Here is a 16,940-nt window from a genome sequence, read left to right as displayed (position 1 = left end):
TTTTCCAAAGCAGACTTTCACATTATGTTATTGTGTGGAATGCAGCAGGAAATGGAAAATCAATTGAATGTGGTGTGAGCACAGAGAAACCTTTTCCACTGGCCCATTGGTGTTCTAAAAAGATTCTGTGTTCAGTACCCTAGAATGGCTCAGCACATCACCATACTACATATTCAATAGTATTCACTTGACACTCATATAACAACAAGTGTATGTTCATTCTAATGTTATCATTTTAAGAATATATTGACAGTTAATTGCTTTAAATGCCTTCAAGGTCTACATAGCATTACACATATTGGGTGGTCTCCACATTGGGATAGAAATAATAAAATAAAAGTCACATACCTAGCATCCCTTTGTTTGAGCTGGATAAACACATGTCCTTCTCTGCACTGGGGAGAACAAACCCGACTACAAATACTTCCACACCATCGGCCATCAAAGCCAGCCCTAAGACGAAGAAAAGGGTCCACTGGAAGCGCCCGTGCCCACACTCCTGAATGATGTTCTCATACTGATGTGCTAGCTGCTCCTCATCTTCCATCCTCTCTGCCATTATGTCAGCATGATCTCTGAACTCATCTCCCATGGGGGGTGCTTTCTGCTTGGACCTAATGTCATCAGGGTGTGGGATACCTTGGTATTCCCCTTCATAGATTTCATCATCTTCGTCGTGTCCTTCGGTGGCATCACTTTGGGCATCTTCTTCTTGGTTGGGATCGTCCCCGGTGTGGTAGTAGCCATCGTTGGGTGCATAACCACCATACGTGTTGTCTTGATAACTGCTATAATCTCCCATTCCTTGGTTACTGGTCTGTCTTCTTACCTCTCGGCCTCTGCTCTTTCCTCCATGAGAGGAATGTGAATTGTTTCTGTACTGATCATCCATTTTGAAGATTTGAACAGTATATTCTTTATTTCTATATCCTATGTATATTTAGTTGAAAATGTTTATTTTTCCCTACACAAACATATTGTCTCAAACATTTAATGAAATCAATAGACAGGAATTAAGTCTCTTTCTAGAGCACGTGGAGAACACCAATGAATTTAATTTCAAGTTTGTATTTTTCTGAGTTGTGTATTCAACAAGGACTCCAGCTTTTTACTTCTTCTGACTGTTTTTTGATTTGCATGAGTCTCAGGATATGTCACCAGTAAATGCAGAGATAAAAAAGTTATTTTCTGTTCTCTGAGCATCAGAGGTACTTGCTTGTTGGCAGGTTTCCCTGATTCATTTTGAAGAGGATAGTCACACCCTGAAATATGAAGAAGAAACAATGTAAATCAAGGATAAACTATACGATAAATAATATCATATGTCGTTTTTTGTACTTGAAACATCACAAAAGACTCAAAGAAGGCAGTTTGAGTTATCGTTTCCTATTCAGTAAGCTTTAGTGAAACTTGATATATGGCAAGAATGAAATGGTAATTTTGTATCCCTGCTCAAATATTGTAAATGTCTGACAATAAATGGAACTGTCAAGTGAAAGTGTAGAATATTTATATGAAATGTCGTTGAAGGAGCCCCTGCCATGAATTTCTTCTTCTAACTTCAGGTTCTGTTAATTCAGTATACTTGTCATGATGTCACACCCCTTGAAAAGTCCCAGGTCCTATAAGGCAAATTCAATGTTATTTATATTTGTGTGCCCTACTCTACCTAGTTTGAATCCAGGAAGCAGGCCTTATCAACTAGTAATAACCCATGGAAGGGAAATATAGAGCCCATAGCACACATGAGCTGGGAGTTCTACAAGAAAAACACAGTCCTCTTTGTACCTTTGTTGACACCTGGGAACTTTGTGCCCTGACAAAGAGAAGCCTTTTTGGAATCCAAATGCACACACAGCAGAGTGGGCTTTCAAAGAGCTAGAAATGTAACACAGTTCTGCTGATGACTGGGTCGATTTGTTGTACCTTACAAAAGGAGAAAAAGCTGGTGACACCATGTGAACAAGCAAACACATATTTCATGAACTCATACTCTTGTGGACAGATCTAACAGTTGGTGTCACAAAAAATACAAAATGTGTCATAAGCAAGGTGTCAAGATGCACATATCATCTGTCAGCTATGTTCCTTAATTATTCATTAAATAGCTTGAATGGCCCTCAAGAACTGGCTGTTCGAATAAGCCTCCGAGCCCTGCAAGCATCTGAATATGCTATTGGGTGATTATCCATGCTTTATCAATCCTGATTGATTGATTGAAGGGCAAATCAGTGACAATTTGGGATGCTTGAAGATCACAAATCCAATGCCTTGTGCCACAGTCAATATCGGAATGAGAAATTTGGCAAATATTTCCACTAGCAGAACACCACAGCACCAGATTGATGTACGTTTAGTTTGTTTTCTATGGAAAACCACCATGCATTTCTCCAGCCAGCTAAATCTTGCAGGTTCGATCACCAACTATTCTAGGATACTTTACCAGGCACTCCTGAACACCCTTACACATCTCAATTTCCAACTTCCTCCAACTTGTGGACTAGTCAATGTCAGTGTTTATTAGCTTTGTTTCCACATAATGCTTTCTAACACAGCTTTATGCAATGCTTGCTGAGAATACCATGTGGTAATATTACAAACTATTGGCACACAATTACTGAGACTCAGAAGGGTGCACGTTGCTTTGGCAATGGCTAGATTCAAACACAGCACCAGAAGACCACGCCAGGTGTCAACAGCTACTATTGTTATCTTCTTTAGCTATCATGCAGTGTTTACAAGCAGTACACATAGCCCTTGAAGTGCTGGGGCTTCCTGTGGCTTGGGCCAAAGATCTTCTCACTTCCTCCATCACATGCAACTACACTTACCAACATATATCTTATCTTACTTCATAATGTCACTGGTACCTTTACCAAATACTTCTCTGATCTCTCCTTTCTGCACCAGGAACCACCATCCAAAGCAACAAAACCCATGTCTACAACATGCATCCCTTGTGGAAACATCAACTCTGGTAAACTCTTCAGCACTTTCCTCATCGTGAGTACTTTTTGCATATACTAAACATTAACTTCCTTTTCATAGTAATCCCTTAAAATGTATCCTTTGCTAGCACACAATCCTGTGTCTTCCCAAAATCCATCTTCAAACTCTTTATTTTTTCCTTCCTCCCCTGGAAGCATTTGAGTACAGGCATCCTCTCCTCATGAAGACAGTCACCATATGGTCAACAGTCCTATGCAGCCTCAAAATATCACACCCACTGGAACACTGAAGGAATCCACACTTGTGGGCAAGTTGCATACCTTCCTTCACAAGCCAGTGTATCAATTAATTTGCTCTTAACATTACGGTATGGTATGGTACACTCCGGCACGACTGCTAAGATCCGGGAGCCAAAAGCTTCTTCAAATGCCGAGTATTAAAAAAGCTAAGATGGGAGTCTGTCCCTTTTCCTATCTGGCTCCTAATTACTGGAATACGTTGCCCCTAGATTTGCGCTCATGCCCCCAACCTAACCAGTTTTAAGAAGCACCTAAAAACATGGCTATTCAACTGATTTGCTTTGTTCTTAGAAGCCTGCCTCCCAAGGCGCCGAGAGAACCCCTTGTGGATTATTCGTGCGCCATATAAATAATAATAATAATATGAAGTTGTCTTTTATGTGTAGGAGAGTTAGGGAACTTACTCAATTCATGCAAACAATTACATAGTATTATATGTCAGAGAAATCTTGGGTCTGATACACAAAAGTAATCTGAGACAAAATTCTAACTTTACGACTTTCGGTATGCACAAAGGGCATTTAGGAGTAGTAAAGTTAGGATACTCCTGGTATCAATCATGCTTACTTCCAAGGGTATCTGTGACTATATCATGCCTGTCATACTGCCAAAATGGAGAATGTGCAAGGCTGAGTTATGAGCCCAACTAGCTATTAGCATAACTTGTATTTCTCTTGGTTAATGGGGAGGCCAAAACCACACACCAGTGAAGTAACTCACTTAACAGCCCAGAGCTCAGCCTTGAGTAATAATCTTATTGTAGATCATGTGCTGCTCTTTGTTTGCTAAGGATAGTGATCACCACTCAGACGATCTATTGCCAGAAAGGCCCCAAATAGCTACTCAGAATTGGAAGGACTGGCAAAGGGTAGGCATCACTGTAGTTGTATATATCACAGGTCACGTTCTCCATACAATTGATGGACCTTCCGCGTGGAACAAACACGGAATGAACGAGTACTCTTGGAACGTTCATAGGATCTATGACTGGGTGCTACTCCACCCGCATATGAAATTTGGATCGGTATTACAAGTTTGAAGACCATTACTTTAGATTTAACCATTGAATGAGGATTTCGTCTTGTATTTAATGGACAGGTTGTTTCAGTGCGGTAATTCGTATTCGTATATAAAGCACTGATGAAGTCACTTGGGTTCATGTACACATGACGAAACATGTGTTGGCTACAATTAAAACTGGAGTGAATTCTGGAACTCAGAAGCGATTTGTGAAGAAAGAGTAAAAAGGCAAAAAATTACAACTGAATGAAACAAATATGTTTTACATTATTTCTTGGATGATGTGTTGCTCAGGGGCTGTATGTATTTATCTTCGTCTTAGCACCCAATTTATGTTGTATATAAGATAACCCAGATCGGTTTAGTAGCTGTTGCCTAGTTTTTGGATGCTTGGTGCACTGCATGGACTGAGAGTCAGTTGCTAAGCTACTGTCAGTTTTTAGTGAACGCAACTTCCAAGATCCTCCAGTCCACAATGCTAACAGGACTAGTTTCTCATTGCAGAAAAGGTGAGTAATCTGCGACCCAGGTTACTGTGAGCCTCTGTCTTTCCTTCACTGCAGTAACCCCATGAGACTATCTTTTTATTAATTGTTCTTTATTGGGTTTTTTGAAAGTAAAAGAGCAAAGCAAATACAGTATAAACCTGGGTGCAATTATAGATAGGGCATACTTTTCTTGTTTGCGCCACGGAAAACCTTTAAATAGGTGCTCCAAGCGCAAATAGGGAAAGTGCACCCTATTACAGTGAATGTGCCACCACCTGGGCAGCATCGAATGATTGCTGCCCTTGGGGCAGCGCATGTAAGTGAAATACAGAGCTGCTGCTTCAAAGCCGCTTTGTGTTTCACTGTGCAGGTGGCATCCCACCTGCACTTTAAAGAGGGATTATAGAACTCTTTGCAGGTGGGAGCAGTGAGTGATTGCACCTGTCTGCAAGGGGATATCTGGGGGGTCCATGGGTCCCCTTTTACCCCTCCAGAGGGCTGCTGTCAGGATCACACTTTTTGTAGCACACCTTCAGTGCGTCTCCTGACAGCTTCCTTGCATTTGCGCCCACGTCCATAATACGGCACAGACGCAGAGGTAAAGAGATACCCTCATTTGCATGGAGCCACGCCCCCTGCAAACATGGAAATACCCTCTTGAGATAGTGCTTCCTTTATATGTGTGCCAGTGCTATTTGTATTACAAAAGGGGGCCACACAAGCTCCTGCGGCCCTTTCTGGAACACCGAAATGCTCCAGGGACACAGGAAGTGGGTGCACATGCCCGCTGCACCCCCGGGGCTTTTCTGTAATACAACCCCAGGATGTCATAAAGTGCAGCAACCACTTTGAGCTAAGAAAAATATGAGTTATACAACATATTTAAATAAATGGAGAAAAATACAACCCCCCCGCATTTGCCCGACCACAACTGTACACCCAAGCCAAAATTGAGCTTGCATTTTTTGCTTGTAATGTATATCATAAAACAGTCAATATAGAAAAGGAAATTTCAACATCCTTGCTCTCACCACAAACCTCAAGGAGGATAAGTATTGGGTTTCACTTCTAAAGCTACTAGTTTTTTGCCCCAAACATCAAAAGGTGTCAGTGTAGTGCTTCTTCTATTGAGAGCCAGTCGAGTTGAAATTCCTTCCCTTGTACATTTATCCAAATCCAGCACCAACTTCAAAACAACAGGTGCAGTATGTGCCTTCCAGTTCATCACTATGTTCCTTTAAGGGATAATTAGTGCTAGGTCTATGAACGTGCATTGTTGTGTAGAAGGTTTGGCTCTAGGGAACTAGCCCAGTAAACACTGCAATGGCACCAAGGGATTTCTTTCTTAGTGGTCTCCTTTTATGATGCACAAAACCTCCCTCCAGTATGTCTGTATTATAACACAGTCCTATATCGTATGATAGAAGTGGAACTAGGGTTGCATGCATCTAGAACATTCATTAGCAAATTCAATATACATCTTAGTGAGTCTATATCAGAAAAGGTAGGTTTGGTGTACATAGTTTACCTAAGTAAACTTAAACCTGGCATTCCTGGAAATCGTGGGCCAGATGTATGATAATTTTTGCATACGTATGGAAAAACAGCATGGGGAATGTACAATCCCTATTTTGTGAGTCGCAAAATAGGGTTTTCCGACTCGCTATTAGGAAGGGGCGTTCCCTTCCTAATAGCGAGCACAACCCTATGTAAGAATGTTTTGCGTCCGCAATTGCGGGTGCAAAACACTCACAAATTACCACCCTCCGCAAGAGGGTGGTAATGCACTCACAATGGACCCCTTCCCCTTTGCAAATCAGGGGAAAATATTTTTTAAGGGCAGGCAGTGGTCCTAGGGACCATATCCTGCCCTTAAAAAATGAAATGAAAACGTTTCAACGTTAATTTTTTTTAATGCATCCCGTTTTGCCTTAAGGAAAACGGGCTGCATTAAACAAAAAAAACCTGTTTTATTTAAAAGCAGTCCCAGACATGGCGATCTGCTGAGCCAAGCAGGCCACCATACCTGGGAGGGACTGCCATTCCCAATGGGGTCGCAAATTGCGAGAGGCACATTAATATTCATGAGCCTCTCAATTTGCGACCCCATCGGGAATCGCTAACAGTGTGAAATACACTGTGGTACATTGGAAATAGCACCTTGCAAATTGTGAGTTGCAAAAAACTCGCAATTTGTGAGGCGCTATTTCCACTGTCATACATCTGGCCCCATATCCACATATTTCAGAATATTTTCATATCTACCATATGTAAATTCAATGCCATATATACCATTTGTGAATTCAATGTCATATATACCATATGTAAATTCAATGCTGAGTACATTTATATCTACATTAAAATTCAATGATATTGCAGTATGTAAGAGTGTGATCAAAAGTATATAGCTTCCTAAGGTTTGATGGTGCGATAACACCAGGGATTCAGGTTTCTGGTCTCCGGCAGTCCAAGTAGCCCTTGTAGCTGCCATGAGGGCTGCATGTGCCATGAATTGACACACTGGTAGTTCACTTTCCTCATATTTCATGTCAAATGGTCTTAAGGTTCCTCCAGAAAAGAAATCACCCATGACTACCATTCTAACATCCCTTCAAATCTCAGATGAATATCTTAACAGCAATTTACTACTGCCTCATTTGTCATCCATCGGTATAAAGAACAGTGGTCTTAGACTATTTCTCTTTAGGAAGGTATTCTTAAATGAAAATCTATATACCTGGTACACATAGAAATCAAGTTGCATCATAAATGTACCTCAGTTATTTCTCAATTTAATTCAGTATATCCTCAAAATGACATAAACGCACCAAAAACAGCTTCAGTAGTGACTTTAAATTTACAGTTACTATAACAGATCAATGTAGATAATACTTCAAAAACAGAAAGAGGGTTGCTCCAGGGGTGTGTAAAGAAGGAGGGTGCTCGTGAGCATAGAACAGATATATAGGGAGAGAAATCAGAGAATAATTTAGAACAATCAATTTCATAAAGTAATTTCCTTATTAAAGTGGTCTTGGTTTACAATAACACCAGTCTTACAATGGGGCCTGTCTCTCATAGATTTTATAGGTTATTTGCTGTTTCCTGATGGCATACAGAGTATATTCATCTCTGAAAAGGCAGGGCTGGGGTGAAGTAGGGTACAGGTCCACTTGGGGAAAGTGTCAACGTTTTGACCCTTTTGCATGTAGTTAGTATCCTCTGCAGGCGGGTCTTCCTCAGGACCGGGAGAACGGGGGGGGAGGGGAACCTATGTTGAGATGAAGTCAGGATTACAGCCCCTCAAGTGGTGGTCCTCAGTAATTTAGCGGTGAATTGAATAGGTATGAAGGATTCAAGGCTGCAGTATAGAATGAATCAGAACACTGGTAAGTAAATTACCCATGGCATCTCATTAAGCTTTCACGGCGCAGGCCCGATGATCAGCGCTGTAGTCCTCATTTGTCATCCAGTCACTCATCCCATCCACTGTCTAAAGTGGAACACCAATAAAACAGAAATCATCATCTTCAGGAAGAGTACACCACCATGGTACTCCATCTAGTGGCCAACAGAGTTAGGACCAACTCCAACCCCTACCACCCATGCCAAAAACTCCAGGATTATCGTCGACAGCAAACTCGACATGACAGCCCAAACCACTGGTAACCGCCTCATGCTGAGGAAGATTTTCAAATGGCACCCGGATAACTGTCGTACATACCCTGGTCGCAAGCAAGCTGGACTACGGGAAATCCCTCAATGCTGAGATCAACAAAAAAACTCACCAGAAGGCTGCAGACCATTCAAAACCTGCCAGTCAGAATCACTCTCAACCTCCCACACAGCACTCACATCACACCACCCTTGAAGGAGCTCCACTGGCTCCTCATTCACTAATGAGCAAAATTTAACCTCCTCACCCTCACTTTCAAGGCACTACATAACACTAGCCCAGCATACCTTAACATTCGTATCTGGTTTCACAAACCTTCCAGATTCCTCCGCTCATCCCGACTTTTACTTGCACAAATCCCAACCATATATGAAACCAGATCCGGCAGTCGAGCCTTCTTCATCGTCCCTAAAGCGTAAAACGAACTTCTGCTATTCATAAGTGCCTCCTCCTCACTACTTGAATTCCGCAAGAAGCTGAAGACCTGGATTTTTTAGTAGTCCCACTATACCCTGTGTGTGCCTAGACTCACACCTGCTCAGCACCAGGATACCCACCTGGGTGATATTGTGCTCTGCAAATCTGCATAATATAATATGTAGTCATTCATTCACGCTCTGCTAGATGGTTGATATTGGTGCAGTCCAAGATGTCTTAGTAAAAAGTGAATTACAAATGTCTACCTGCTTATCCTTGACTGCTTTGAACTCCGACATTGCGAATTAAGAAAAGGAATAAAGGTTTTAATTCTGAATCTTTCCTTTTTAAAATAATAGGTATGTAGTGATTATAAATGAATATATTTTCTTTTTCCTTTCGTGGACTGGTGATGGAGTTCCAATGTTGAAACTGTTCTCTTAAAATGGATAGGGCACCTGATTAAGAGAATCCGTGTGTGTTATACTGGCAATTCAGAAAGTGTAAGATTTGGGCAAATGTAGCAAAACATGAATAAAAGTGGCCCGCATAGATAAGTGCTATTTCTCACACCCACTAAGATTTGATGTGTGATAAATTGCGCCCATTTCAAGTTTGCTGGGGAACAACATGCATATTTTAGTGCTTAATTCGCCAAAATCTACTCTCTCCCCGTGGAACTGAGAGATACGAACTGTAACTCAGGTAAACTCTACTCAACTCACAATGCTGCACCTTGCACAAGTGTTTGCACAGTGGTCGGAAAAGTCTAGCTACTCATAATCATGGGCCTCCCAGGTGAAAAAGAGTGCCCCATGGTTGGCTTAAGTTATCCACAATGCTCAAGCAGTATCTGAGTATTTGATACATGTGCTGCACATTTCTATATCCAGAGTAGTATTTTGCAAATGTGATGCTAATGTGTTAATAAGAAAAGTGGGGAACAGACTTCTTATTGGTTTGAGTACTAAAGCAGTGATACAAAATTTTGAGGAAATGACTTTTTTACGTGATCCACCACTGGACACACCATTTAGGTGCAGTTTTACCCTCTTTTTAGCACAGGTAAAGTCCAGTCATCCCTATGATGGTAGGAGTTTTATATCAATGACCTGTCGACTTCATTTTGAATTTCAAATAAAAAAACGCGTTCTCCCTCCTTTAGTACATCTGATCTAGCAGATATGGTAGTTTACAACGAAGTGCAAGCTTTAGAAGCAAAAGAACATGTATTTTGGTTCTACACAACGTTTAAGCACCAGTCAAGATCTGTGATCTTAAAAAGAAAGTACCTGCATGCATAGAAACATTGGCCAGAGCTTTATAATATTTTTAAAAGTTTGAAAGTATGTAAAGTACAGTAAAACCTGGTTATTCGTGATGAGCATGCTCACCAATTATACACATAAATGAAGCGATTTCAGTATGTTTCGTGCGTACTTGAAGCCTGTTGCATTTAGGATTTCGAACTGCAATTTGAAAATGTATACTCAATTATATGGATTATTTAATGGAAAAACTAGTCCTGACTCTTACACGTTATGATTTAACTAAAAACACACCGGATGGGCTAAAGTTTTAAGTTTCATTCGACTTTAAATTTTAAGACACATTATAAAAAACAATATATCTAACAATGCCTCCAGACACATTTTGGCCCTGACAAGGTGGTTTTTTGTGCTATGTATGTGTTTTGAACAACTTTATTATAAAATAATAAAATGGCGGCTTCTGTGAGCATGTGCATGTAAAGGCAGATATCTTCCAAGTTTCTTTTTTTTTTTAGAGTTTGACAAACGACTTGCAAAATGGCCACTGTTTTTTAACCTGTAGTTACACAGGCATTAGGGAAAAACAACAATCATTAGGGAACAAGGGTGGAAGGAACAAGGGTCCCTAAGATGTTTATTGCGATATAATATTCTGGGATAAAAGTAGCACCCAGGGATTGTCCAATCAACAATAAAGAGTTTCTTATTTTCACCATAAAATACAGTTTTGGAAATTCTACCCACGCTGAGGTAATCCAGAACAAGTGTTAAAAACCAGATAAAACAGAAAACATTCAGGCAAAAAGTAGAGTGACCAACAAACATACACAAAATTAGGGTCGCTTAATTATAGAACAAAGCACTGCAGCAACCAAATTTAGTATATACAAAATCTTTTGAATCAGAGTGTGGGTCGATGACGTTTCGATCCCTTTACATGTGGGCTCATCATCAGAACAACTTTTAGCTTGCCTGGGATCATAAATCAATAATATCCATTAACACCTGTAGAGGTAAATGGGAAAACAAGGGGGGAAAAGATATGAAAGAAAAATTAAGGTCTTGAAAATACACACGCAAAATGTGATAATAGAGACATTAGAAGACGCATGCGGCAATCCTACAGATCATGTACACGTTATAACCATAAACCAGAAGCCCGAGGTCATGCTTCTTGTGCTTATTTAGATAATGTCCACAGAAAGAGAAGCGGAGTGCACCAAGTGTGCCGATTCACCTAATTGGTGAGAAATAGAAACATCAAATTGTGTACGTGAAACAGAACACATGCACTGTGGTACTACAGGGAGGTTAAGTTCGCTAACCTGTGGCTAGGGTGTTCAAGGTGGTCAAGAATAACCATCAAGGCTGGAGCAGAATGATGCCAAATTGAAAACTGCAAAAAGATGGTCTGTTATTAATCAGTGATGGATGAATAGGTGAGAAAGTAATTAAAATAACAAAGTCAGCTAATTAAGAAACTTAGCCCTCAAAAAAGCCAAATTGGGGGCAACAATGTGCCTAATACTGAAGGGAAAGGGACTCCGAGTCATCCATATGTAATAATGTCATAATCCACAATGTAATTCCACAGTCCAATGCCTACAAGGATGATAAAACACCTGCCTTAAACTTTCCTTATTTAATGACTCGAGTTGTGATAAAAGGAAATATCAAAATTATAAGAAATATATTCATAAACGAAGGAATGAATGGAAGAAATTAAATTAAATGCCAGGAAGTACACAAATGTCACCAAGCTCGTAATATCCATCCTAGCAATAGGTACAAGGTACTAATATCAATATAATCTGTAGCTATGTAAGGCTGCTGTAGGCTGATGACAGTATCCCTTGTGGTAATGAGATTGTCATGCTCATAGAAACCGCTATAGTCATGCTGGTAAACACCGTAATAATTATAGGCACAAAGTCATTCAATGCTGTGTATAAGGCCGTAGTTGGGGGAAACAACCCGTTATGGGGCATACCGTATGTGTCAAGGATTCGCGGTGTAAGGAGCCCATCATGTTCAGAAAACAGTCTGTCGAAGGAGCTGTCCGCATCTGTATGGTGCGGCTGTTGACGGAAGCGTGCACCAATATTTAAAGAAATCAAGTAGGAACTGCCAGGAGGACTGCGTGCGAGACAGTGTTGCCAGATTTTTAGACCCGTCCCAAGTCCAAAGCCGCTCAAATACAAGCCCAAAATAAGCCCAACCAGACCAGTTTCAGCTTAAAAACCAGCCCAAACTCGCAACTCTCAAATTATGCAGAAATAGTCATCAGAAACCACTTAAAGGATGAATCTAAATTCTATTCAATATACAGATAGTGGAAGTGGGTTAACTGGGCACCTGTGTTAATGCTACTCATTTTCATGACCCGTCACCACTGTGACATTGCAAGTTGTAACAGGCACTGCTAAAGCTACAATAGAAGAAATCACAGAGATTGAGAAAACCAGAAATAGTATTATGTGCTAATTACTGCTCCTCTCTAATTTGTATTTTAAGCAACTCCCAAAGGTAATGCTGTTAGCCCCCGTTCACCCCATAGCCCTCGAGCCCCCTCCCTCCTTCCCGAATGGAGTCTGACATCCTCCACTTCTATTTCATCCACAGCATATTTGTCAACATTTGTAAACACATAAGAGGGAGATTCAGAGACAAACCCATGTTAAAATAATTACTCCTTTAACTTGTATTTTGTTTGGGGGGTACTTTAAGAGGTAATTACGTAAAATAGTACACTTTTTAGCTTCCTAAATGTGCAGTCTTCTGCCTAAATTGAATAATAGTACCACCTATTGGAGAGGATGTGGCGGCAGCAGCAGTGTGCGCTTCCCTCACACACAACAGGTAACACACAGACAGTAGCACAGAAACCTTCACTTATTTATTTGAGATTATTATATAGCAATAGCTAGATCCAAAGTTATCAGAACACTTTACAACAGCAAATGTTCGCATAAAAGATAACAAGTCTATACAGAACATCTCATTCCTACTCTTACTATAAATGAACTTACTTCAATTTGTGCTTGCTTCTACATGCTGCGGCCAGGCCCCATGAGTCGACGGCCACAGCAGCACAGGGCTACACCATCAGGCCAGGTCTGACAGTCTGAGACCCGAGAGAAAAGTGACAGAGTGCATAGCTGCCAAGGTTTCAGATTGCTTATGTGTGATATTTTCATAATTTCAGCAACGAGATACTCTACAACGATCTTAAAACTATTGCAAAGCACCAGAAATGGAAGGGCACTATTCAACATGAAAACAGACTGCATAGTTGTCACGTTTTAAGAGTGCTTATGTGTGACATTTTCAAGGTTTCAGAGTACTTATGAATGACATTCAACTGTTAAATGTATGACACTAAGAGTGACACTTTTTTGCGAGCAAAATCAAGAAATTAAGTTCATATAAACAGATAAACATAAGAAATGACACTCATTTAAGCAAGGACAAGCTATGAAAATAAAATGAAACTGAGGCAAATCACCTGATCCTACTGACTTCTAACGCTTCTAAGCCTACTCCCCGGAGCCTATTTGTGCAGTGGCATAAGAAACCCTCTCCCTAATTCCGCACCGGCTCACGGCCAGTTGTCTGGGACCATGACCTTAACTTGATTTTCATACTGCCCAGCATAGGCTGCTAAATTACAAAATGTCACCTTCTGTGTATTTTTTGTTTTATTTTTTCAAAATGTGTTACACTCCAATTTGAGTAGAACGTGATGTGCCTTACTTGTACACACAACCATCTGAACTTTCAAGCGGTTTGATATTACCAAACAAAGTGTTGCCACCACAAGCTACTGATCGCTTCAAACCCCACACCCTCCGAGATCAGAGCACGGTCTGGGGAAGAGATGGGAGGGGGGGAGTTGTCCTTCCCGCGAACCACGGTGTAACAAACCCCTGAAGTCCCTGACCACACCTAAACTGCTCTAATATTCGCTGAAAGTCCCTCACCCCACCTAACCTCCAGTTTGACAGGTACTCACTGAGGCTGGAGAACAGGACAGCTGGTCGTCTCTTAGTTCTGCACATAGCTGTCCGTAAACTGAAAGGAATCGGGCCTTATGCGCCACCGATTCCGATGAAGAGAGTGGAAAGCGCGCATCACTGGGCACTCCCGCGTGACTTTTTTTAATAAAGCGCGCGGGGGACAGGCATCCAGTCTTTCGAGGGCCATCATTAGTAGCGCTTTTGCGCGCTACTAGATTGACGGCACGCTTACCCAAAGAGACTCTGTCCAACAAGTTTGGCAACCAATGGCAAGTTGGCAATAGCAGCAGGTGCGCTTGCACTTGCACACACAGACACACACGCACTGCTGCCTTCAGCAGAGCGTCTATTGAAAGTAGCATGCTCCTCCTCCAGTGATGTCTCAGCCACGCAGCGCGCTTAGCGTTCATTGGCTGCTGACAATGCCACTGCTCACCACTGGTTGGCTTAGTTGCTTCTGAGTCGGCGCCGCCCCAGCGGAAAAATTGCGCACAACTGTTGTAAATAAGCCGAAAAAGTAGCCCCCCGCCAGCTATGTGTTTTTCCCGCACAATTGGGAAAAATGGCGCCCAATTGTGCGGGAAAAAGCCCAGTCTGGCAACACTGGTGCAGGATGGTGTTGCAAGTCCCGTTATCCGACGGCAGCCATATTGGACCGGGCAGAGAATGGGGATATGGAATGAGTGTACATATACAATAGTTACTGAGCAATTACTCGTACTGATGGGAGATATAGAATGGAAAATAATTATCAGATTCCGTAGGCATCGCAAACATGGAATAATTTCAACCTAAGTGAATAGTGGGAATAAGTATGAAAAAGAGACATGCCAAACATGGGGGCCATATTGCAATGGCGTGGTAGTGATGGCATGTTGAATCCACCATGCAAACAATAAGACAGAAAAAATAACACAGATGAGAAAGAAAAAATCACAGAGAAAAATAAGCACAGACATATGTTCCGTCGGCTGGGAGTAGTATGTACAGAATACTTGTAAATGCATGCGATTCGTTGCTAAATGGTTGCAAAAATACTGGCAAACATGGTGGTTTAGATTAGGGTTGTCCAGTCCTTCATTCTGTTTAATCCACTATGGAAGCTGTCAATTTTTAAGATCCATTTCAGTTCTGCTTTGCTAAGAATTGTTGCAATGTTTCCTCCACGGACCGCTGCCTTAATGACATTGACCATCTGCCATTGAATGTCGTATTCAGTGTGTTCCAGTGTTTCATAGTATTCCACTAGTGGCGCGTTTGTCACCTTGCATCTTAGGCGGCTCCTGTGTTGGCATATCCTTATTCTTATCTTTTGTGTCATTTGGCCAGCATAAATAACACATAATTGTATAAATTACGTTCTGGGTGTTGCAGTTGGAGAATTGTGTGAGAGCAGTTCTTATATTATTATGTACAAATTCTTTAGATTCAACAGTATAGTCACATGCACTGCAGTCCCTACATTATGGTGCCCCAGAAATGGTGCAGAACCTCAAAAGACATGTAAAGTATGGTGAGTTCTGGAGGGTGGGAGGCATGCCCTGACCAAATTGTCTTTTATATTCTTGTTCTTTTTTAAAGCAAATAAGGGATGTTCCATGGACAATTCTCCTATATTCAAAGTATGCCAATGGTGTGCAATAATTTTCTTTAGTTGACTCAAAATTGGTGTTAATGTGGTTACACATGCCATTCTGCTCATATTAGAAACTTCCACACTCCCAATTTTGAACGCCTGTGGGGCAGATGCAACAAACAAGGAAATCTCAAAGATGGCAGTTGTACGGGATTTTACACTACAAGCAGCAGCTATGAGCTCTTGTAGAAAGAATTCAAAAAAGAAAACAATACCAAAATATCTAAATGTAAAACGCTTATTCTCAATAAACCAGATACTTTCAGCATTCTTCTTTAACAACTTCCTAAAACAGTCTGTCATATCAGAGAAATTACATATGAATTTAGAATAAAACTCACACATCTACAACTATACCACAATTGGTCAGAATTAAAGTACTTTAAATTTCACAAAGATGCAATGGAGATTTGTAGACAGAAATCTCACCCTTGGTGACTTTCATTTAATATGACATTTGTTATAATCAAATATTAGGAACACATGCCATTTTAGCAAATACTTAAGGGACTGCTTTAGTGCCTTATCAGACTATTCATAAGAAGAAGATTGTGCATTTTATGGCAGTTGATGAAAAACTGTATTAGTTTTAGCATCTGCAGTGTCATATGGGAAGTAGCTTAAAACATTTGACATTTAAATGATATGACTTTCCAAGTTAGCAGTCACTCAAGGGTGGGCTTTTTAATTACAGAATTGTGGATTTTGTACTTGCATACTGTTTACTTAATACAAATGCCTCCTCATTACCATAATCTTCGCTCTCCTTCTAACAGGAAAGGCTATGGACTCATATGTACTTGCTACAATCTACTACAAGACATGCAGGTACCCATTGAAAGGTGTCAAAGCCCCCAACCTAAGCCTTATGAATTGCCTCCTAGTGTCAAAACACCAGGTGGCCCACACCAAAGAGTTGTAAAGAACGATGGATGAGCAGCTGGTGTGATGAAACAAGTGCCAAGAACAGAAGATGCCAGAGCACAACAGGCAGTGAGACAGAGAGAGAGAAAGAGGGTTGGTATCAAAGTGAGAGAGACAGATAGAGAGCACACAAGCGGGGGAGCGAGAGAGAGAGAGAGAAAGAGAGAGGGAAAGAGAATGAGAGACTCATAAGGCCCAGAAACAAAGCAGAAAGATAACATTAACAAATGAGATACAAGAGACA

The 16,940-nt window shown here is 41.0% G+C and overlaps 1 protein-coding gene across 1 annotated transcript in view; it reads right to left on the bottom strand.

Moving 5' to 3' along the window:
- Positions 1–16,940, bottom strand: part of SV2B (synaptic vesicle glycoprotein 2B) — a 701,510-nt gene that overhangs the window by 414,764 nt on the left and 269,806 nt on the right. Inside the window, exon 2 of the mRNA XM_085644488.1 lies at positions 349–1,262. Within this exon, the coding sequence (XP_085500614.1) occupies positions 349–892 (544 nt within the window). The 5' untranslated portion in view covers positions 893–1,262. The remainder of the gene's footprint in view (positions 1–348; positions 1,263–16,940) is intronic.

This window comes from Triturus cristatus, chromosome 3_1 (genome assembly GCF_964204655.1).
Source record: "Triturus cristatus chromosome 3_1, aTriCri1.1, whole genome shotgun sequence".
NCBI classification, from domain to species: Eukaryota; Metazoa; Chordata; class Amphibia; order Caudata; family Salamandridae; genus Triturus; species Triturus cristatus.
Note: the sequence above shows the minus strand (reverse complement) of the source record. Positions and strands in the feature narration are given on the sequence as shown.